The 24527-nt window shown below is 35.0% G+C and overlaps 1 protein-coding gene across 1 annotated transcript; it reads right to left on the bottom strand.

Annotated features, from left to right (window-relative positions):
- Positions 1 to 22982: 22982 nt before the first annotated feature.
- Positions 22983 to 24527, bottom strand: LOC113299457 (protein JINGUBANG-like). The gene has a single exon (XM_026548473.1). It carries the CDS (start codon positions 24449 to 24451, stop codon positions 23147 to 23149), a length of 1305 nt encoding a protein of 434 aa, XP_026404258.1. The 5' UTR covers positions 24452 to 24527; the 3' UTR covers positions 22983 to 23146.

Below are 24527 nucleotides of genomic sequence, written 5' to 3'. Positions count from 1 at the left end.
AGGAAAGAATGTTACGAAACTGAGGTAGAATCCTGCGAAGGAAGAGCAAACAAGAAGGAAAGTTGGCGACGCAAAATCAAAGAGACACAAAGAAGTGAGAGATTGATGGTGGATGAATCGAACGAAAAGAAGAAAAATGTTGCGAAACTAATGCTAGCTCAGAATAAGAAATGGTGAACATACCACTACCAAGGAAGCAGTAGCAGAAAATAAGATGTGTATGAATGGTTGATTTGTTGCGAAATTTTTCAAAAAGTACATTTTACTGAATGATAAAAAAGAGATTGAGAAGTGCAAATACGATGTGATGATGTGCGAGAATCTCGCAGAGATAATGAATTCTACAAAAGACAATCAGAGAACAATGACAAAAGATAAAGGGGCGAACCTTTATGGCGTACACCCTAGTTCGCGAATAAAATTTCGCAAGAGGCAAATGTAAGACCTAAAGTACGTCATATAAGGGGGTACCTGTTGCATGGCTCAGGTAAAGGCTACACCGCCACTGGAACCTGAATCATGGAGATTTGGGGTCAATAAAGCCCATCCGGGAGAGGCACCTTGGATTCTCAGCTTAAGCATATGACTTAGGTTGGGCGACTAAGGTAATAAGGACTCTCCCAAGGAGTGCAGAATCTGACCAAGGCGCCGAGGTACACGGTTGAGTCAAGAGTTCCAGGGGCGTCTGGAGCGTACCTTGCCATTCTTGACAAGTCTTGGCTTATACTGCATTCGGCCCGAAGAAAACCCCTCTTAGGGTGCAGTCTCGTAACTATAAGTCCTATAGGTAAAAGGGATAAGAGGCTGCGAAAACAACTGGTTGTTGTTAAGTCCGGATGTGAGGTGCCAACCTTGTATGGTAGAGGTACGCCTCCTTTAAGGGGAAACCAGGGGGAGATAAGGGCGGCACCCTCCATTAGGGAGATGATAAGTGTCTTAAGACGCAAATGTCATGAGGCTTTTTACTCGCAAGGGTATTAAGGCTTGTCATATTTGTGAGACAATCCTGAAGAGTCAGTAATACTAAAGAAAAAGATAAGACGATATCAATGGGTTTTCGCATGAAAGTGCGAAAACGTCCTGCGATTTCGTCGCAAGACGACAATGTCATAGGGCTTTATTTTCGCAAGAATATTTAGGCCTGTCATATTGTCGCAACATTCCTGAAGAGGAAATGATACAAAAGAAAAAGTTAAGGCAAGGTCAATGGGCTTTTGCATGAAAGTGCAAGGACGTCCTGCGATTTTGTCGCAATGACAAGAGGTGGCATAATAAGACCTTTAACTAGGAAGGAAAAATAAGACCACACATGAATGAGATTTTGAAAAGAATCAAAATTCACTTCGCATATGATTGCGAAATTATACATAAACAACTGCGAAGTTGAGGTACAAAATAAGAAAAATCTGCAAAATCTCTCATTTGGATACAAATAACAGAGGCAAGTATGGGAATGAATGAAATTAGAAAATGTTATTTGTCTCCACATGATAGATTTACGCAAAAATTCAAAAATTAATGATTATGTTGATTAACCGTATTGCAATGAAGAATTGTTTTAATGAATGCAGGTTGAAATGAAAGAAACTCATATATTAAGGAATATGGGGAACCAAAAGAATTCACAAATATACAAAAAGAAGGAATAAATGTACAAGTATTACAGAAGATCAAAGAAAGAAACAAAGACTACTTCTTAGTTGATCCTTCATCATCTTCATCAGACTTGTTCTCTTCTTCGTCTGCATCAGAACCTTCATCATCACCAGCTTCGCTATCAGAGATGGTCAGACTAGGAATGTTCTTTGGGATCTCCTCCAAGAGACAAGGATAATCAGAGTGAGGAATACTATGGTCATCACAAACCATTTGAATAGTTTGATTGCGAAAATGCAGAGCGTCGTTCTTAAAGTTCGCAACAGTGATCTTGGTTTGATTCTTTAATCTAGAATATTTGTCCTTGCGAGAAGAAAGATTCTTTGCGAGTTCCTCTTTTTCAGCTTCAAGTTCCTCAACTCTTTGGCGATATCTACTTTCAGATCCTGCGAAGCATATAGCAATTAATCAGTAACTTGATAAAAACTCGTGAAAAACCAAAGATTAATAAAGGAAAACAGTTAATGACCTTCTCTCTCAGAAATCATATCTCTAATCAAGGCTGTATGCTCAACTTGGAGACTAACATTTACACCTAAATCTTTTCTGGCGTTATCCAAGATTGTCGCGGCCCAAGCGAATTCATCATCACTATTTATAAGAAGACGAGAACGAACTTGGTTTTCTCTCTCGCTAAGCACAACATTTTGACGATCGGCTTCATCTCGTTCAAGTTGAACCTCAAGAAGAGTCTCTTGGAATTTCGCCAAAGCCTTAACACCTTGATCAGAGATACGATCTTTATCATTTATAAGTTTGCTAATCTTGGTTCTTAATTCATTGATCTTCTCTTTAGAATTGAGATAAAAACGTTAAATTGGTTGGCTAAACCTAAACTAGATCTATGATCAATCTCTAAGAGGCGAAATTTGGATTTAAGTTCATTCAAAGGCAGAGATGAAATTTTATCATTATAGAAACTATTCAAAGATTTATTAAGATGTTCAAGAAGAGTGTCATTATCTAGGGCATCGGGAAATGAACGAAGAAGAATGGCTTCATCAGAAAGACCATAAATGTCTGTAAAAAGGATTAATCAAATAAGATAAGACAATAGGATGAATGAATGAAAGCAAAGGAGAAAAATTGCATACCATAGAGCTGATCATTAGCTTTTTGAAGAGTAGAAATTTTGTTCCTTTGCGAAGAAGTGTCGGTTTCCAGTTGTTTGTTCTTCTCGCGAAGACCTTTAACTTCAACTTCTAATTGTTCGTTCTTCTCACGAAGACCTTTAGCTTCATTTTCCAGTTCTTCATTCTTCGTACGAAATTGAAGATTCTTCTTTTTAAGAATTTCGCGTCTCCTCTCCAAATCCGAGGCAACAACGAAAGAAGCTTTCCAGCCTGCGAAGAAAATACAAAAAATAATTAAAATAAAAAGAAATTTTGAGTCACAATAATGAAGAAGTAAAAATACGAAAGCATACCAAACTATTGAGGGAATTTAGGAAGCTAGGAGTCACTATCTGGAGACTCCACGAAGAGAACTATCACCACCCAACAAAGGAGTATCGCAAATAGTTGCGAGATCTTTGCATATACTGGCAAGGAAATTATCTCCCATCCCTTGCCAAGAATCAGAGAAGATACCAGATAACTGTGCCATAGAGGATTCAGGTGGAGAATCTGTATTCGAAGCAGAGTCGTCATCATCATCTTTATTGTCTTCATCATCTTCAGAACCATCAGGGAAATGAACATCTGAAGGAGGAGGAGAATTCCCTCTCTTTCTTTTCTTTGAAGAGGATGCAGATGATTTTACTTTGCGAAGAATATCTTTATCCTTATCACCAGCCGTCGCAGCCTTGGTGGATTCTTCTACTTCAGCAATAACCTTCATACACAAATGAAGATAAGAAACAGAGGCAACAATATATTGTTTAAAATCATAAAAGAATATGTCTTACCTCATCTGTGTATGAGAGAAGAGCTAGCAAGGTATTGATAGACACATTTTTGTGTCTAATTTGTCCTCAATGTCCGTATTGTTGGAACTCTATTTTTGTACTAATATTGTGTTTTTATGTATTTTTAGGAAATAAACATTTTTGGAAAATTCGGCTCGAAAAGTTGATTTTGGCACCCGGAGGACAAGTGTTATTCGGACTCTCGCTTTTGGATAAGGGGTAACCTAATTACTAAGGGGAACCCCCAGGTCACCCCCAAGAAAGCTGCTATTCGCACCCCTACACTGGATAGGGGGCTACCAGTTTCTTCCCCATTTGAACCGAGTTTTGGCGGGAAAAATAGTTCTTCACCTGCGTAATTGTTGAAGAAAATTTTGGACGTGATATAAGGAGATTCAAGGGCTAGTTTTCATTGGGTTGGACCTGTTATAGCCTAACAGGGATGGTATGGGTGTTCAAATCGAGTTATTTGGGCTGGATAATCGTGGGATGAAAAACAGGGAAGATATTCTCAAAACAGGGAAGATATTCTATTCTCGGAATTTTTGGATGGAAGATACGTGCATGGGTCGACTGTATTGGTTGGAAACAAATTCTACAGCTCAGAGAAGACGCGTGAAAGAGATAAACCAGGAAACAAATCCCGTAACAAGTCAGAAGAATAAAAAAAATATATCGGAAATATTCTCTTCACTGCCGGATTATATTGAAGTTATTACAAAGATTTGGTCGACCTGTTGAGTATAAATAGGTTTTTGGGGTTGAGGAGAAGGGTGTCGAGAGTTTGGGGAGTTAGCAGAGACAAGAGAACGAAGAAATCACGAGTTGCAGGAAAAGTTTTCTGCTGCTGCAACTCAAAAACATGAAGAACGGACGTCCAGGAACCGTCGTTCTTCAACAGTGACAACGACAAGTCTTCGTGGGTCATAGGTGTGGGTCTTAGAACCACATCGACAATAGCACTTCTCTTTTATCGTTCTTTTGTGACGCTTCCTGTGGGTCGCACATTAGCTGTTTACACCATTTTATCTTCTTCTCTTCATTGTAAACACCATTTGATCAATAAATAAATATTTTGAGCGTGTTTTTATCATGATGAGCTAAACCCAACACTGGGACGTCGGAGGAGGGTGAATTTCATACACGGGTAAATTTATTTTATTCTTTCTTATGACTTTTGCATTAATTTAAAATTGAAATATGATTTGAATTAATTGGTTGTTATTTAATTTGATGATGTATGCTTAGCTTAGGTGTTTTGATACATCATGCTTAGGACTTACAATCGATGTTTTGAGAATCTATCTTGGCAAAATCAGAGTCCATCTTAATTTTATTGAGTTTTAAATTGCCAAAGAATATATGAATGAACCCTGTGTAGTGAATTCGGCCAAATCCTTAGTCCCAGTACCTCTCGCACCCATTGTTAATATTTTTTGTATATATATTTTTTTTAAATCGAAAATTCCATTTCCTTCACAAGTCTGAAACGAATCCTATTTACTACAACCCCATCAAAAATCTTAATCACTTTGGCGCCGCCGACGCGGATTTGTGCTTAGGTAGAATGTTTAGGTTTTTATTATTTTTTATTATTCCATTTGTTCTTTTTACGTCTCTTTGGTTGTGTCTTTGTATTACAGGTTTGAAGTTGGATACTAAAGACCTTGGAATCAAAGCTTAAAGCTAAAAGAGAAGGAAAAAAGACAAAGCAAAAAAATAAAATAAAAAGAGAGAGATTTATTTATTTTTTATTTTTTTTAAGAGACTTTCCATTTTATTTATTTTTTTTGTAATTATTATTATTATTTTTTGTATTTCTTTTCATTGGACTGGACTTTGGACAATTTATTTTAATTTAAAACCCTACAGAAGGGTTATATAAAAAAAAATTAAATATAAACTGTTTGCAGGGAAGGACGACGATTACAATATCGTCTTGGACCCTCGGGTTCGTACACGACATAGGAGTCGTGACCCGAGTCGACTTCAGCGGTTCTTCGCCCGTCTGGTACGGGAGGTAAGTCTTTCGAAACACCCGCGAATCTCCTGCAAGCGGGTTTACAATATTCCTTAAGGTGATTCATTGATTGATGACGAATTTGGACTGTTTTTAAATTCCTAGTAAAGGGAAAGGCCTGGCCAATACAAGATAAGGGTTCGGATTTCATCACCGCTCCCTTCTTTCCCGCCTTAGGTAAACGAAACCTAACGTGAACCCAAACTTAAAATATGATTAGAACGAGACCTACAGGGTAACGAGCTTGGTAGGAAAATCTTTCGAAAAATATTGGTTACTCTTTTAAGCATACTTCAAAGTTCTTGATGGTTTCTGTAAGTTGAATGCGTGACTGCGCCGCCTTGTAACACCGGTGAGGCTTTGGGTATCAAAGCTCCACTGAGCTTCCCTCGCCTCGATTCAACTTACATTAGCTCGGATTGATTCCATAGGGGTGTGCTCAAATTGTAACGAATTCCTTTTCGAAGGAATAGAAGCTGGTCTAGAAAACAATCTAAGTGGAGCCATCATGCTTTTTGTTTGCTAGATTCTATAGGTTTGATTTGGTCGAGTCAGCCTTGTTTGTGATTGTGTAGAATTCCCTTGCAATTAAGAATGTTGAACTGGTATGATAGAAGCCAATACAATGAGTATCGATCTGAATTTGAATATGGACATCATCATTTTTATGACCATGGTGGGAATAGTAGTTGGGAACGCCAACCTTTTCAAGGTTATGGTTCATACCATGGTGAGCCCAATTACTATCCACACGCGAATTGGTCTTACGAGCAAGAAAATCAGGAACACTGTAGTACTGGTTACTCGTTTTTGGAAACTAGTCCTGATTATGATATTTTTGAACCTGTTCCATCTCTAGAAGAGACCCAACAACGGATTGAAAGGACGTATAAACGTTTAGTTGCAATGAATAGTTCAAAAGAAGAGTGTACACGATATTCTGAGATGATAAACGAGAGTGGTGAACGTATAAGTGTTATGCTCAGTGAAATTCAGGCACGTCTAGAGGCAGAAAATGAACAGTTGGCTAATGCTGCTCGAAATAATCTAAATTTCCAAAATAGGGTTTCTAATTCTACCCTTGATATCAATAGTGAATATTTGCCTAATTTAGAGGGCAAGGCTAGAATAAAAGACACTACTTGTTTTGATGAGGTTCGATCTTTTTCATGTTATTATGATGTGGATAGTGTTGATGAAGAATTTGAAATTTGTAGGCATAGTGATCAGGAATTTGTTACTCTAAATGAACTTTATGATGATAGTGTTATTTATGGTTCAAATCCCGATAATTTTAATGATTATTCACCTATTCAAAAGAACGAGGATTTGATTAGAGATACCACCTCTTTAGATGATGTAGTATTTCCTTTTGATTACGAAGTCGATAATGGTTTAGAGGAACGAGTTTATTTTGAGAATACTGTTTTAGAGTCTAGCGATTTAGAAATAATGGTCTTAGACAAAGAAAATGAACTCGTAGAGATATTAAATATGAGTGAGGATGCGTCACTTGAGTATAACCTAGAAGAAGCAATTGACTATTTTCAGGATTCCAACGATCTAGAAATTAATGAAATTGTAGCTAGTCTATCTAGAGATACCCAGAAATCTAAGTTTGGGGGTGATTATCATTCCCCTTGTGCCATACCTTTAGCTCTTTCAAAGATCCCTTAGTCGGGACTTGAAATTTGTGCCTCAGCTATCTTACAAGATTATCTTCATACACTTTTTCCTGAACCTAGTTGTGTCCATAGGAGAGCTCATTTGTTAGAAACCCATCCTCTGGTTGATGTGGTTAACCTAGGCTATGATCCCCAGATTGACTTTGTTTTCCCACTAAATAGTTTTCTTCCAGATGTGGGAACGTTTATATTCCAAATGTGTCGAATATTAAGTTGTGAGACTAAACCTAAATTCTTTAGGAAATTAGAATCGACACATTTGCTTAAGAATGACCACTACTCTCATTGTGGTCAATTATGTAAGTCAAATCTTATTGACTTAGAGGATCCTCAGTTATTTAGGTTATTATTGTGCGCTTCTAAGATCATATTTGAGTTTTCCATACTCTAGGACCTAATGATTCGGATCCCACCTATGAAGAAACGCAGCCAATGAAAATTTTCTATTTAGACCCTTTCATAGAACCTGAACCTGAACCACAATTAGATATAAATTTCTTAATCAGGAAAATAAGTAAGGGCATGCTAGTCTTGTTCACTTTCTTGGTTCATTGTAGTTTCCTTTGGTCAGCTCTATTTAGTTTTGAAGACCCACAGTTATTTCGACTGTTACTTTATGGTTCGAGTTGACTAATCCTTTCCTAAGTATGGCTGAAGACTTTAAACTTAGCACTTCTTGGGAGGTAACCCAATATTCATGCGACACGGTAATATCTTTCCTTATCTCTTTTGCTTCATTGGTAACAGTTTCTCCTTGTTCATGCTTTTAATTTCATCTTTAGAACATTGAGGACAATGTTAGATTTAAGTTTGGGGGTATGGGAGAAAGTTCTTAGTTGCAATAAATAAGCTCCAGAGACTAGAATTTTATGCTTATTAAGGATTTTACTAACTAATCTAAGTGGATGGAAGCATTTTGATTGTAGGAGTTGAGGAACCAATCTGATTAGATGGCAACATCTAAAGAGTCTATTCATAAAAGCACAAAGCTCAGTTGTTAGGAATAACATGATAGTTTCACCATATCTCGTTGAGTCCTTTTCACTTCTTTTTTTTGATGTTGTTTTCTTTTTAAATATATTTCTAAGTGATTTGGTGGGGCTCACGATTCAAGTTGTTACCAATGCTAGGGTGAATTAGAGTGATTGAGATACCATGAAAAAAAAAAAGAAATTGAGACCAGACCATTTGACCAAAAGGAATAAATTCAATAAAGTCGACCACTGGTACCCTTGTATATGCCAGTTGTGTTGACCTAGAGTTAGGTTATCGACCACTGGTACCCTTGTATATGCCAGTGTGTTGATATTAGTCAGACTAGTATCTCAATCCATTAGGATAGGTTCATTTTGGCGGAGGCCTTCAGACAGATATGGGAAACGCCGTTCACTTAGTAAACATCAAAACCATCTATGTTTTTCTATATCCATCTTCTTGATCTATCCATGTGATTAGTTTTGACTCCGGATATTGATGTCCATAGTGCGACTATCTGAGTAGAGCTCTGTCACTTATATATGAATTTTAGTATGCTTGAGTGCAAACTCGTGTACAACAATTGGAATTTCGCATCATGGTACTTCCTCTTATAGTCAATAAGTATGCCAACCAAGGAGATTCTTTAGTGCCTTCCAAGGTTCTGCATAGATAAGCTAGGGTCTGGAGTAATGGTTTTGTGGGCACACCTCTGGTAAACCCTCCCGAGATTAACTCGGTTTTATTTATTTTTTATTAGTTTTGCTCGAGGACTAGCAAATAATAAGTTTTGGGGTATTTGATAGACACATTTTTGTGTCTAATTTGTCCTCAATGTCTGTATTGTTGGAACTCTATTTTTGTACTAATATTGTGTTTTTATGTATCTTTAGGAAATAAACATTTTTGGAAAATTCGGCTCGAAAAGTTGATTTTGGCACCCGGAGGACAAGTGTTATTCGGACTCTCACTTTTGGATAAGGGGTAACCTAATTACTAAGGGGAACCCCCAGGTCACCCCCAAGGCAGCTGCTATTCGCACCCCTACACTGGATAGGGGGCTACCAGTTTCTTCCCCATTTGAACCGAGTTTTAGCGGGAAAAATAGTCCTTCACCTGCGTAATTGTTGAAGCAAATTTTGGACGTGATATAAGGAGATTCAAGGGCTAGTTTTCATTGGGTTGGACCTGTTATAGCCTAACAGGGATGGTATGGGTGTTCGAATCGAGTTATTTGGGATGGATAATCGTGGGATGAAAAACAGGGAAGATATTCTCAAAACAGGGAAGATATTCTATTCTCGGAATTTTTGGATGGAAGATACGTGCATGGGTCGACTGTATTGGTTGGAAACAAATTCTACAGCTCAGAGAAGACGCGTGAAAGAGATAAACCAGGAAACAAATCCCGTAACAAGTCAGAAGAATAAAAAAAATATATCTGAAATATTCTCTTCACTTCCGGATTATATTGAAGTTATTACAAATATTTGGTCGACCTTTTGAGTATAAATAGGTTGTTGGGGTTGAGGAGAAGGGTGTCAATATTTTTGGGAGTTAGCAGAGACAAGAGAACGAAGAAATCACGAGTTGCAGGAAAAGTTTTCTGCTGCTGCAACTCAAGAACATGAAAAACGGACGTCCAGGAACCGTCGTTCTTCAACAGTGACAACGACAAGTCTTCGTGGGTCATAGGTGTGGCTTAGAACCACAGCGACAATAGCACTTCTCTTTTATCGTTCTTTTGTGACGCTTCCTGTGGGTCGCACATTAGCTGTTTACACCATTTTCTCTTATTCTCTTCATTATAAACACCATTTGAGCAATAAATAAATATTTTGAGCGTGTTTTTATAATGATGAGCTAAACCCAACACTGGGACGGCGGAGGAGGGTGAATTTCATACACAGGTAAATTTATTTTATTCTTTCTTATGACTTTTGCATTAATTTAAAATTGAAATATGATTTGAATTAATTGGTTGTTATTTAATTTGATGATGTATGCTTAGCTTAGGTGTTTTGATACATCATGCTTAGGACTTACAATCAATGTTTTGAGAATCTATCTTGGAAAAATCAGAGTCCATGTTAATTTTATTGAGTTTTAAATTGCCAAAGAATATATGAATGAACCCTGTGTAGTGAATTCGGCCAAATACTTAGTCCCAGTACCTCTCGCACCCATTGTTAATATTTTTTGTATATATATATATATATTTGTTTTTAAATATAAAAATTCCATTTCCTTCACAAGTCTGAAACGAATCCTATTTACTACAACCCCATCAAAAATCTTAATCAGGTATTGGCTTTACCAGTCCTGCGGTAGCTATCTTTCAGTTTCTGGATCTGTAGAATGTCGCAAGAATCAGCGAACAAAAGAGTAAAGATAAATAAAGAAACATAAAGTGGGCAAAATTAGAAGAAATATACCTCTTTCACTTTATCAGGCCAAGATAATACCCATGGTCGATAAGCGGTGAGATTCGCAGGAATGACATTAGAACCAGCAATATAGGGTCCTTTCAGCATCAAGGGGAACACGCACCATTTATCATCTTTGGATTGGCGAGGGGTTTTATTTATTCCAGAATGCCAATCAATGTCATGCATGAGCATTTTATCTTCAGCAATAACATCCTTCCTTTTCAAGCGAATACCCCAGCGAGTATTCTCTTTCTTCATGGATATTAATTCATAATTTTCGAAGAAATTCGCTACTGTATAATTCTCAGCGACTATATCTAGATCTACGAATTTAGGATCCCTAAGTTCTTTGGAATAAAGAGATCCTTTACCAGCACCACGGTTAGCGAACTCCAGCATCAGACGGATGCAATCCCCACTCAATTGGAAGATAGCTCGCGAAAATACCGAGTAAGCGAGAATCTCATAGAACATAGGAATATCTGGGTCATAAAGAGGAATGAGGAGACCTGCGAGAATTTGACCTAGCGAAACTATGATTGATTGATCATCACAATGTTGATCAGAGAAAAGTTTGATAGAAAGAATTGATTTGGCACTTTCACCAGGAATGGTAGAAAGTGTGAAACCTTTCTCGGCAAGATATTTTTGAACTTCCTTTAAGGTTTTCTCATGTTTTTGACCACTTGGAGGCATATCTGAATATAGAGTATGGGAATGGACGAAGAATTAAGAAGATTGAAGAAGGAAGATAGAAGAAAAATTACAACAGAGAAATTTACGGAGAAAATGATGAAGTTGCAGAGAAGATGAAAAAGAGAGTAAAAAAGAAGAAAAGGGAGAGTAAGAAGAGTATATATAGAGGAGATTTTCGAGAAGATAAACACAATTAATGCGAAAAGACGTGAGCGGTTGAAAAGCAGCGGTTACAGAAGACGTGTCAAGAAACAGATGTGAGAAAAGATACGTGTGATAAATGCAGAATATGAAGAGATGGATGGTTGCGGCATTTCTCACATCGTTCTCTACTTCGCAGAGAAGATATGGGAAGAGGAAATATGTAGGATCAGAATCTCGCAGCAATAATGCGTCAGCGAAATTATTAACAACACAACACGACAGTGTCGCAGAACAACTTCAGAAACGACATAGTAAACGACATCAACCAAATCATGAGAAAAGTGTGACGGTCCTGCGAAAATAAAGAAGTTTTGCGAGATTGATATTTATAAGGTTGCGATAATGTCGCAAGTCATATCCGAAAATAAAGGACAGATTAGTTGTCATCCACTATGTAATTCCCTATAAATAGCCGTTCAGTTGTAAAGGAAGGAGAGAGATATTTTTTGAGTGAGAAGCAAGTAAATAGGAGAGAGAAAATTTAGAGTAGTGGTTATTCTTGATTCCTTTATCTTTTCTTGTAAGATTGTTTAAAGATTCATCAATAAAATTAGGATTGTTAATCCAAAAATGAGTTGAATGTTAATGAAATCTTGTGAGGGGTGTAGTGTAGGATTTCCTGCAACTACAGTAGTGGCTCCATAATTCATTATGAAAATATTTTTTATTGGAATGATACTTTTAGGCATATACTACCTCCTTTTCAGACAAAGAGATACTTTCACAGTTTCATTTACTTAAAATAAGCAAAATTGAAAAGGTGAAAGTGTCACTTTTCCTGACACGGGGTAAGAATATCACTTTTCATGACACGGGGTGAAAGTATCATTTTCCCTGAAACGGAGTGAAAGTATCATTTTTCAAACGAGGCGAAAATATCATTTTTTCTGACACGGGGAGAAAGTATCATTTTTCCTGACACGGTGTGAAAGTATCATTTTTCCCGACACGACATGAAAGTATCATTTTAAGACACAGGGTGAAAGTATCATTTTTACTGATAAGGGTGAAAGTATCACTTTTACTGACACTGGGTGAAAGTATCACTTTCCCAGAAACGAGGTGAAAGTATAATTTTTCCTAACATGGAGTGAAAGTCTCACTTTTCCTGAAACGGATGGAGTAAATTGTTTAATTAGTTGCAACGGAATATTAGTTGATGCATAAACTAAAATATGGCTGCATATGCAATTATGCATCATTTGTGGTGGTTTGCGTAATGGCTATGCATTCAATTTTTCAAAAATTGTGCACACCTTCAAATTTTTCATAAAAACTCGAAATTTGATATTGTTGTTTGTACTCATTGCGTAGATTTTTTTATAATCTTTCCAACGAGATAAAATTTGTAAAATTCCAAGGCACGGATTTTTAGATATGTTATATTCTAGTTTTCTTTTAAATTATACCCCTAAAAAATCCTCCCTCCGTACCTATTATATATGCGGAATTTTGATTTTTATTTGTCCCACTAGATAGGCAGAGTCCCATTTTCAAGATGAATTTTCTCATGAATACCCTTATTTATTGTGTATGGAAAATTGTGTTAAGAATAGGACAAAGGGTAAAATAAGAAAAAGTAGTAAAAATGATGAATTCAATGCAATTTTCTTAATCTAAGAGAATTTGCCCCTTCCGCCTATATATGTGGTACGAAGGGAGTAGGATACATAAGAAGTTATAGTAATTGGACTAAAATGGAGGGGTATTTTGGTATTATCAAGTGCAAACTACCAAACCATTTCCAATATTTTTTTTTATCAAATTACACATTTGTGTGAGGTTTTCATTAGTACAAAACAAAGCTAGGCTAAGTTTGCCTATGTTAGTGGTGGTCAGGATTTGTCCAGACAAAGATAAATCAAGGGTTGTGGTTCTCCTGACCACCCCCTACAACTCGCACGCGTGACATTAATTCCAATATTATGAATGAAAAATGAATAATCAAGTCAAGGTATGGATTTTCAAAAATTATAACGGAGAGGTTCGAACTCATGACCTATTGTGTCATAAGAGTGGCCTCTAACCAGTGTTCCACCTTGGTTGGAATTAATAGAAAAGATAAATTAACAGTGGTGGTTTGTTCAACTTAAATATCATAATTGCTTTATTAATTAGTGTTTCACTAATTGCACATAATAAATAATCTATTCATTATAAAGTGTTCTTTAATTAGTGTTTCACTAATTGCTCATAATAAATAACTAATCATTTTTTAATTATAAATATTTTCTTAATTAATTATAATATTTATTTCTATTAATAAGTAATTTTGATAAATAATATCAATAGACATTTTTGGCGACAATGAGTAGTAGAAGAGGTGGAGGCCGAAAGATTAGTGGTGGTTAAGGGCGGAGCCAAGCACAATTATATTTATTTTTGTTCTTTTATCGTAAAATGGGATACAAAGTCCATTTTTCACATGTATCCAACTTGCCAAGAATTTTTTCTCCCTTTTTCCTCAAAATCCTGGCTCCGCCCCTGATTTGTGGTGGAAGAAGTAGTGACGGTGAGTGCTGGTGAGTAGTGATGGACAATATTAATTTTATGTTGTCGTTACAACATCGATAACATCGTAGTGTGGAAGATGTTGTTGGTTGTTTTTAACACTTTTGATAAATGAAGGTACCATATATTTCAGGGATGATATCATACAAGACAATATTTTCATGATCGTAGTTGGATCACCCAAATTGTACCCCTGTTATCTTTGGTACTATATCGTATAAATCATGATTTTTTAATGTTAAAATAAAATTGATTGCAATACAAAAAATAATTGCAAAAAATAATATATACACTGAAAAAAATAATGAAACTAATCAATTGACGACATTTTGTTCAATCTAAACCTCATACATGGCATTTGTGATTGAAAATTACAATTGCGTCCAACAACCTACATGGGGTGGGCGGCAGTGATGGTGGCAGTGGTGGAGTCAAAAATTGACATTGAGGAGGCCTACTTATTTTTTTAAAGAAACATGTAAACTTTGGTGGACTAAACCATAAATATATATGGACAAAGTACTATTTATAAAATAAACTAAAAAATTTATGTAGTTATTAAAAATTTAAGGGGTTAGAGCCAGATTAGTCAACCCTTGGCTCTGCCACTAGGTGGTGGTGGATAAAAAAAATGAATTCATATGGTTTTATGGTGGTGGTGGGTCTTGGTGAACAAAAACATATTATGCTAATTTCGTAACGCCAATATGTAACGTTATATTATAAAGTATAACACGTGGTTGATCATTCTAATGTTAAAATAAACTTGATAAAACACATGTCCATTTTAAAAAAATGGTGCAATCAATTGCCATGTTATGTAATAACTAAAAGAACGACACGAATCAAGATCAGAACATATGAAATTATTTATTATCGATTTGTCTATGTAAAGAGTGGTCAGGATTTGTCATTAGCAAAGATAAATTTACCGCTGGGGTTTGTTCAACTTAACCATTTTTAAATGTTTTATTAATTAGTGTCTCATTGATTGTTCATAATGATTAATTAAATTTATATTATAAATGTCCCTTTAATAATCTAACATAAATACATAATTTTATTAATAAATAATTTTTCTAAAAATTATACTAATTCTAACGGTGGCGGGTGTTTGTGAATGGCGGAGGCGGTAACATTACTATTGGTGGAAGAAATAGTGGCGGCGGATGGTTTTTATGGTGGTGGGTGTTGGTAATAGTAGTGGATAATAATAGTTTTTACTTTTTAGTGAGTTTTATTGACCGAGTAAAAAAAAATCTTCACAAAACATGCAACATTGTATTGTGAAATATGTAATTGGTTGTTTTTAGCACGATTGATAAGGATAAAAACCAAATATTTCGAGGATGATACCGGAACGTATAAGACAATATGATCATGATTGTTGGATCACCGAAACGGTATCCGTATTATATAAAGGCAATTGGTGTACCCGCGTAAGAGAACATTATCGCTCTCTCAAGTACTATTACATTCTTTTTTCTGAAAGACCATAATGTCGAGTTGTTTCGCGGCAACTACCTACAAAGACAACAACGTACTTTCACTCAATTCCCGATATAAAACCTTATTGACCGGGAAAATGTATTTATATTCTAAAATATTTGTTTGAAAATTATGTTTGTTCATCAAAATCATCATAAAAAAATCTAAATCATAAATCTAAATTTTGCCTCCGATGTTTATAGAATATTTTTTATATTTTACATTCTCAAATCATGTGACCTCTTGATTACAAATCAACAATATCAAGTTACGGATCAATATGTATAGGTTTCATTCACTGGGTTAGAAGGTATAGTAGATACATATGGGTAGATCACACAAAGCAGAACATGACTGAGAATAGTTCAATAATTTGGTCAAGAAATAAGGTCAAAAATTTAAGATTAACTTTCTATAGGACTAATTAGACCGGCTTCGATAGGAGACGATTAAAATATGGATTAATAATAATTTCCACGTAAAACAATTGCAAAACATAGTTTGGCTAACTCTGCCTATGTAAAGAGTGGTCAAGATTTTTCCTTCCTCAATTGCTATGTTATGTGAGAAGAAGGTGATATCTAAGATTGAGGTACAATTCAAATATATTAGATTCATACAATTCAAATATATTAAGGTGATATTTACAACTGGACGCCTTGAAAAAAACTGACGTGTTGTTATTATTATTACAGTTAAGGGATACATTGACCACACTTACGCAAATAGCTCACTTCGAAAATGATTGGTGTTGCATGTACTGTCAAATTAATTAAGGAAATAAATATAGTTTCCTTAGTTATAACACATTTCCCATATTTTGTTACAATTTTAAAACCCTTATCATCTAAAACACCACAAGAAACAAGATTTTTGCAGATGTCCGGAACATGAAGAGCTTCATTCAAAGTGAGAGTCTTGCCAGAAGTGAGCTTGAGCCCAAATTTGCTTTTTCCTACCCGAAGTTGCAGATGAGTTACCCATATAGATTTTCTCGCCTTCCCCTACCTTATTACGAGAGGTGAACATATCTCTGTTTCCACAAACATGTTTGGTAGCACCAGGGTCTACCCACCAGTCTCTCACATTTGTTACCAAATTTACTTCAGACACCGTGCCAGAAAATTCATTTTTGTTGTTTTCAACCAAATTAACATTATTTTTATTTTTAAGGTCCTCACGGTTTCTACAGTGAACCGCCATATGTCCAGGATTTCCGCAAGCATAGAAATCACCCTTAAGGCCAAAAGCAGTGTCCGAAGTATTTTGGATATAGTAACTTAGATGCGATGTAAGACTTATGTTCTTTTTTTTTTTTTTTAGTTTTTCCACAATCTATTTTTTTAAGAAAAATGAACATTGCAAATGCATAACATCAACAAAAATTGGACAAATTGTGTTTGAAAATAATGGCTACTGATGGTCCGAAAACGGCAAAAGAAAGGAATTGTTGTAGAAGAATTGTTGGGATATACAACGGATTACTTGATACGAATGAAAGAGGTATAACTATTTCGATTCTGAAATCACATAAAGTTCACAGTAGAAGATGACATCAAGTTTAAAGTTAGTAACAAACATAATATGGCTAACTAAAATGTTAAAAACAAACAAGATATATAAACTTAGAAAGCCGTGGGACTTGAAGAGGCCAATTTTGAAAACTACAATCTTAGAAATCAACGATCCACAATACCATAATTTTTTTAAAAAATATTCAACTTAGAAGATGTCAACTTTTGGTAAAGGATCTATTGACAACCTATTAATTTGAAATAGGATCAGGGAGTACAATATGTGTTCAAGGTTCTTTATGAGGTAATGTGTCGCCAGATTGTATTCCAAGTGAAGGTAGGAACATATAGAAGTGACAAAATGTCCAAGACTTTTGAAGTTACCAAAGCCTTCGTTAAGACGAACTGCTGGGAACAATACTTTGTTGAAGATTTAATGGCAGAGGTTCGTATATATACATGCAATCCCTTCGAAAAGGTAATGGGTACACATTTTAAACATTGTCATCTAATGGATGTTGAAAAATTACAGGAAAATCATGTCACATTGGAGAGTTTGTATCATCCGTTGTTACTCAAAAAATTTGGAAAAATATTCTGGCTCTAAAATACCATAATGTAAACGTGAATGGAATTCCAAATATTCTCATTGATTTGTTAGAGAATTAGGCATGGCCTTATATACAGAGAGTTACAAAGATTACAAAAGATGTCGACATACATTGTAAAGAAAGATGTCGACATTCAGCGTAAAATAAGTAAGAAAATATTGCAAAGTAAACAAGAATATGTTACAAATATACTTTAATCCCAATATTTACACAAGTCAACATAATTTTACAACCCAATTCATGTTGTAGGATGAACAATCACCTAAAAATTGTTGTACTGCTAATTTCAAAGCTTTAATGTAAGATTTTTAAGACGATACTTTTATTCTTTCACATTTTGCAAGTACAAACGGATTACTGAATTATTGTCTTGGAAGTACAATGAAACCACTGATTAAGGTTATTGGACTCAAGGTTAGTACAACCTCGATTTTACCAGAAACATACTAACCAGGTGTCTGACGATGCCAATAAACAAGGAATCCAGAAAAAACAAAGAATCGTGTTTCTATGTTTATCTGGGTTAATTTTTCTTTTCTTTGTAGTGGACATCATTAAATATCAAGTACTTATAGGAAGTGAGACATCTATAGGAAGTGAGACATCCATTGATCAATAACAAATATGATAAGCCTATACTAAGTTACCTCCACTGGAGTTGGAGATTCAAATAAAATTTTGCATTAAAAGATACACGATCCAAAACAAGTGCACGATCCAAAACAAGTGTGACTATTGAACTTGGATTGCTAGCCTACCACCACTGACCTGGTCAAATGCCCCTACATAAAAGAATAATACATTTTTTTCTCTTCTATTTTTATAACTTAGGTTGCCGGTCTAGGCAATAGTAAACTGTCTTGGCTCAGGGGCATTCACCCACTGATCTAAATATTTTTTTATTATTATCTTCTCATCAAGACAAAAATCAAGTAATTTTCCAAACATTTGGAAACATCCGATACTTTTCCTCTTTTTAAAAACAAAACAAAGATAAAACTTAAAAGTTTGGAATGACTATATCACTCAAGTGATTGCTTTATGCCAGAGTGTGATCAAACCAACATAGTTCAAATGAAATGAGATTACAATTATCGTAGAGATCAGTACTTAAACGACATGTATCTTTTGAAGTTGATCATTTACTTTATGTAAGACACTCAAAACCTTAACTACCAAGGATTAAGGTGAACGAGTCTTGAACCAAATACCTTTTTTTGATAAAACCGGAGTATCCATGAATATTAATTTTAGAAAGTAGTGTATTTTGTAGGTTAGCACGCTAATGGTCATGTGCTAACCCTGAATTCACGAGTATTATTCAGCGAATGTTCTTAGTTTCTCATTAGGAAAGAACTTATTTTCCATACCCATATAGTCTCTTAAGGTGTTTACAACACACGTAAACAATTAAAATTTTATGATGGATTTCCATCCATCCTTAATGTAGAATTCTTGACTCATGCAGAAATAGGAAATTTTGACTTAATGCACCATAATTTCTCTCAAAACTTGGGTATCCATAGAATTTTTTTTTTTTTTGCAAAACATAGGTGGGGTTTCCGTAAATATCAACCTTCTTTCACAGAACTTAGTATTATTCCTCATACTTCAAAGAAACCATTTCCTTTGAGAAACTCTTCATAAATGGGTCTGCCAAGTTTTTCTTTGTTTCGATCTTGTTGACTGTATTTACTCTTATCTTGCAATTATCTTACCATCTGATGTTTAAGACTCACATGTCTTCCAATTATAAATCTTGTTAGAGACGTTATAGACCTTATCCTAATTATCACAATTAATCATGATTGTTCGAGATGGCTTCTTCCAGATAGGTATCTTTACTAGCAAGTTTCTTGGCCATTTTGCATCCTTATATTATTCATCCGGCTACACAATCAATTCTAACATCAATACCTGCTAATATAAAAATCCAACCAGTTATAGATTGAAATTAAATTTTATATCGTTTCAGGTTGCATTATTGTATCCTTGTAATACAACGAGATAATCCTGGTAATGTAAACCATAATCAATGGTTCTCCTCATGTAAGCCAACACTCATGAAATTGCTCTCCAATGTTCAATTTATCTATTACTTGGGTAGCCACATGGTACGCTGACATCATTCCTATGTCGGGTTTTGTGCAATGCATAACATATATATACTCATGTTGAGCATGTGCGTTCAGTATTTTTCATTGACTTTTATGCTGGTTTCTAAACGAATAAGGGCTGATTTTCATCGAAAAGACACCTAGAGCCTCTAGCTCCATTAACACTTGTTAAATCTATACTAAACAAAAAAAGAAAAAAAAATCTTATAAGTTTTAGCTTTATTTATTTATTTATTTATTTTTCTTTTGACATATTTTCGTCCTTATTTTGAAATTTTTTGTTCGCTTTTAAGATTCATTTTCACTTTAAAAACGAAAATGTGTCTATGCAGAATATACATTCAATAGTCGGCCTAAATAACATACATGGACATCCTGACATAACAATGATCCCAAGCGGCTCGCCTAGACAGCTGAGCCTAGATGCCAAGTTACCGACCCAATTTCATTAGAAATTTTTTTCCGCCCATCTTGATGATCAACTGGACTTGCCCGTCGGCTCGCGTGCTGACCAAATTTCTAAACATTAGAAGGAAGTTCTGAAAGATTCTAGGTTACTTGGTGCATAAGTCAGTAAACCTAGAAAAAAAAAAGTCCTAAAAACATTATAGGTTACTTGATAAACAAATTAGTATAGACGAAAATTATTTCAAAATTGGTGCCTATCTCACACATGAAAACTTATACAAAAGACAAAATTGGTGCTAACATTTGTCATGTTAAACTTAACTAGAAATTTTCATAAAAACATCACTCAACCTTAGAATAAAAAGACTATTAATCCATTTTTCTTTTTATAAAGACATCCTTTTATTTCAGAATAAAAAATGAAGGAAGAAAGAAAGAATAAAACTTCATAATAAAATGACGTAATCGTAATGTTAGATGTAAACCAAAATTTTGTGAAAACTTCTCTCTTCCCTTTCCTTTTTTTTCCTTCAACAAAAACCCATCCACCGGCGTGGCGGCATCTTGTCTTGTCTTCTGCTTAGACCGGCTCCATTTGGAGTAAATCCGAACAAATCTCTTTTCTATTATTTTTTATACCCTTACTCTATAATCATATTTCTGTTGTAGCTTGTTTTTCGTTTCGTGCTTCATGTTATGTTTGTTTAGGTCTTATTTTAGTTCCTGTTAATGGCTTAGGGGTTTATCTAGTTCATATATATATTAGTCTATTGTGTTATCGGTGACGAAATAACTGTGATTTGCAACGATCAAAATCTTCACGCCGTGTTTTTCGGGAAAATACATGACTTTGAAGAAAATCAAAATCTTGCGTTATCGACTAGTAAGACTAGCTGTTTCAGGGATTGTTACCTCCAACGTGTAACCGGTTTCTTTGCCAAAAAAAATCTACGCCTACCAACTAGGATTACCGATTCATCTTCTCATGCGATCCTTCCTTTAGCCGTGTTTCTGTGGGATGTGCTAGGTTATCTGGTAAATTAATGTCTCAGGTTCGATGATGCTCTTCCACGACAAATGTGTTACCCAAAAATGAATAAAGATTTTTTTTCAGTTTGTTGAAATGTTCATCGTGTTTCGGACGAGCTTTTTGCTCACCAATTGCAGAAGATTGGGATGTTTTGACTTCTTTCTTTTCGGAAGAGGTTTTTTTCTTCTACTTTCAGATTGATCAAAAAGTAATCTGCCGAGTTGGACCATGCTTCATCGATCAGCTCTCCTGTACATATGGTTACTCCTACTATCACTGATATTGTTTGTTGGCTCAAGCACTGTTTTTGGATTATGAATTATGAATACGAGATTCAGGTCACTGTGATTCAGGTTATTAATTGGATTCATCTTGTGTTAGTTTTGGTATGTTCTTATGCTATCTACTTCATGACTTCGGGGTCTTCCCTTTTTTTTTCTTAAAAGAAGTCCTTCTTTTTCAAGAATATATTTATAAAACAATAAAAATTAAGGATTTTTTTACTTTCCTTTTTACGAAATATGTATTTCGCATTTTGGGTACGAATATTTTGTATTTTCCAACACGATGTTCAAATGTCAACATCCAAATCACACTTCCTTTGAAAAGAAAATAATCCAAATCGCATATTTGTTGCCGCTAAAGATTTCCAAGAAGTAAAAAACTACATCGCTCTATTTTTCTTCTCTTCTCTCTATCTTCTTCTCAAAAACCTAAAAATGAAAAACTTCACCATCATTAACAGATCCAGTCCATTTAGTGCGGGATCTAAGCAATTTTTTTTCTTCCTTTTCTTGTGTTCTTAGTTAGCTAGTAATCTAAGGTGGTTAGTTTAGGTCTTGTTTGTACAGAATTTATAATTATAGATAATCATAAATAGATAAATGGTTTTGATGTAATTATTTCTATGAATTTTTTTCACAAACATCATTTTTAAATAATTAATTATCTTAGAAAAACGATCTGAAAGAGCAGAGGAAAGAACAAGGACCTATGATTTTTTTCCAATCCGCTATTGTTCTTTTGTCTCTCTATTGATAAATAGAGTAAATAAGAAGAAAAAACCAAATCAATCTTGTTAAAAAAATAATTGATTATGATAATTTTTAAAAACAATTTTGTTGATTAAAATGGGTTTTTCGATTATGATTAAAATAATCAATTATTATAAATTTTAACAAACACTTGTATAATAGATTATGGGTTGGATAATTGATTACGAGCTCAAAATCAATTATAATAATGATTATCAAATAACCCCGTACTTAAGTTTTTGCATTAATATCCACTGCTTTTAGAAGATTTTCATGGTGTTTTTATGGGTGTTTTGTCCCTTTTGTTTTGTGTCTTCTCCTTTATGGAGATTCAGTGGTGTTTCTTTGTGATTCTAATGGAGTTTTGAGTGGAAGTTCAAGTGTGGTGATCAAGATTCGAGACTTTGGGCATCTTACTCTCTTTTTATGAGAAAATCTTTTTTCCAAGTAGAAAAAACTTTACTAAAATGGTTGGATGATAATCCTAAAACCATCCTTTCAATCTTGGTATTCTTGTTGGTATTTGGTTAATTCTCTTCACGAATGACTCTTTATTAGTACCTTTTAATTGTATTTTGAACTTTGATCTTGATGTTCTTGAACTCCATGTAATCTCTATCTTATCATGAACGAAATTTTATGAGATTTATATTAAAAAATAATAATAATAAAAAAAAAATGCATGGAGCAAGATAAAGTTAAGCAATTACAAATGTGTAACTATTATTAAAATCAAAATAAAATCCAATCTTCATTGTAATACACAGAGCTTAACTAAAATATTTCATCGATTAAAAAAAAAAGCTAAAATATTTCACAAATATTGTCTCTGCTAATCTAAATTAGATATTTCAAAGAACTCTTAAGATTCCAAACTAAGATTAATTTGCCAAACTCTAACCTCACCATCAAGACTTCCACTACAAATCGTAACAGAACCTTCCGAAATACCACCTGAAACAGCTACCAATGATTTAACTGGTTTTTCATGTCCTTCTAAAACAGCTAAACAACAATATTCTCGACTATCTCCTCTTCTTTGCCACACTCTAATCGTCCGATCAGCCGATCCACTCACCAACAGATCGCACACATTAATCAAACACAATATTGCCCCACGGTGTCCTCGAAGCGCTCCTGTTACACTCATATACTCTGCTGAATCTTCTCGTTCCCATACTAAAATGGAACGGTCACAAGCACCCGAAAACAGTACGGACCCATCGGCGCTCAATGCTAACGCATTCACAGCTGATTTATGTTTCTCAAGCGTTGCAATTAGACTATGTTTTTTTTGGATGTCGTTAAATCCTTTACCCCAAACCCTGATTCTTTTATCAGCAGAGCCTGTATAAACAGTTCCATCAGCTGAAACAGCAACGGAATTTACAGCGTCGTCATGAGCTTTAACCGATTCTAAACAAACAAGATCTCTAGACCTCCAAACTTTCAAACATTTATCCCAAGAGACGGAATAAATCAAACCATTATTAACAGAAACACCAGAAACTGCATCAGAATGTTGAATCCAAAGTTGTTTCTTATGTCGTCTAACGCGAACATAATTCTTCAGAAATACAAACCGGGAGAGGCGATCATTTAACGTTGGAAGCGTTGCGACTAATTTGTGACGGTTACATTCTTTCGTCGTTAATAACTTCCATACACGAATTTTACAATCTTGATGAGCTGTGAAGATTTTTCCTTTGGAAAACGTTATTGATTTAACCGAACCGGAATCAGACTGAGTATCATTGAACGTATTGACATGGGTATTGTTGTTAAGATCAAAAACGTTAATTTCGTATCCAGAAGCAACGTAGAGAAGGTTAGATGAAACAGCAAGGCATGTAATTTGATGAGATTGTTGGAAAGAAAAGAGACAGTGATGAGAAACATTAAGATTCTTCAAAGTTTCTGGAGACAATGATTTTTGTAGAGAAAGAACTGAAGGTAGTGTTTGTAAAGATAGATGACTCTGAAGACTACTAGTACTACACATACTGTATTGTGATGGGGTTGATGAATTGCTTAGCATCTCAGAAGCACAACTACTTGTATCGGAACCAAAGAGATTATTATTTGGAGATTGCAACTGTTTTCGTTTATCACACGCTATTGTTTCGTCTGTAGTCGAGCAGGCGAAGAAACATGATTGAATTGTCATGCCGGCAAGGAGTTTAGAATTAGACAAGGTGTTTGAAAGATAGAAACAGAGTGAGAATGAGAAAGATTTGAAGTCT

Source organism: Papaver somniferum, chromosome 7 (genome assembly GCF_003573695.1).
Source record: "Papaver somniferum cultivar HN1 chromosome 7, ASM357369v1, whole genome shotgun sequence".
NCBI lineage: Eukaryota > Viridiplantae > Streptophyta > Magnoliopsida > Ranunculales > Papaveraceae > Papaver > Papaver somniferum.
Note: the sequence above shows the minus strand (reverse complement) of the source record. Positions and strands in the feature narration are given on the sequence as shown.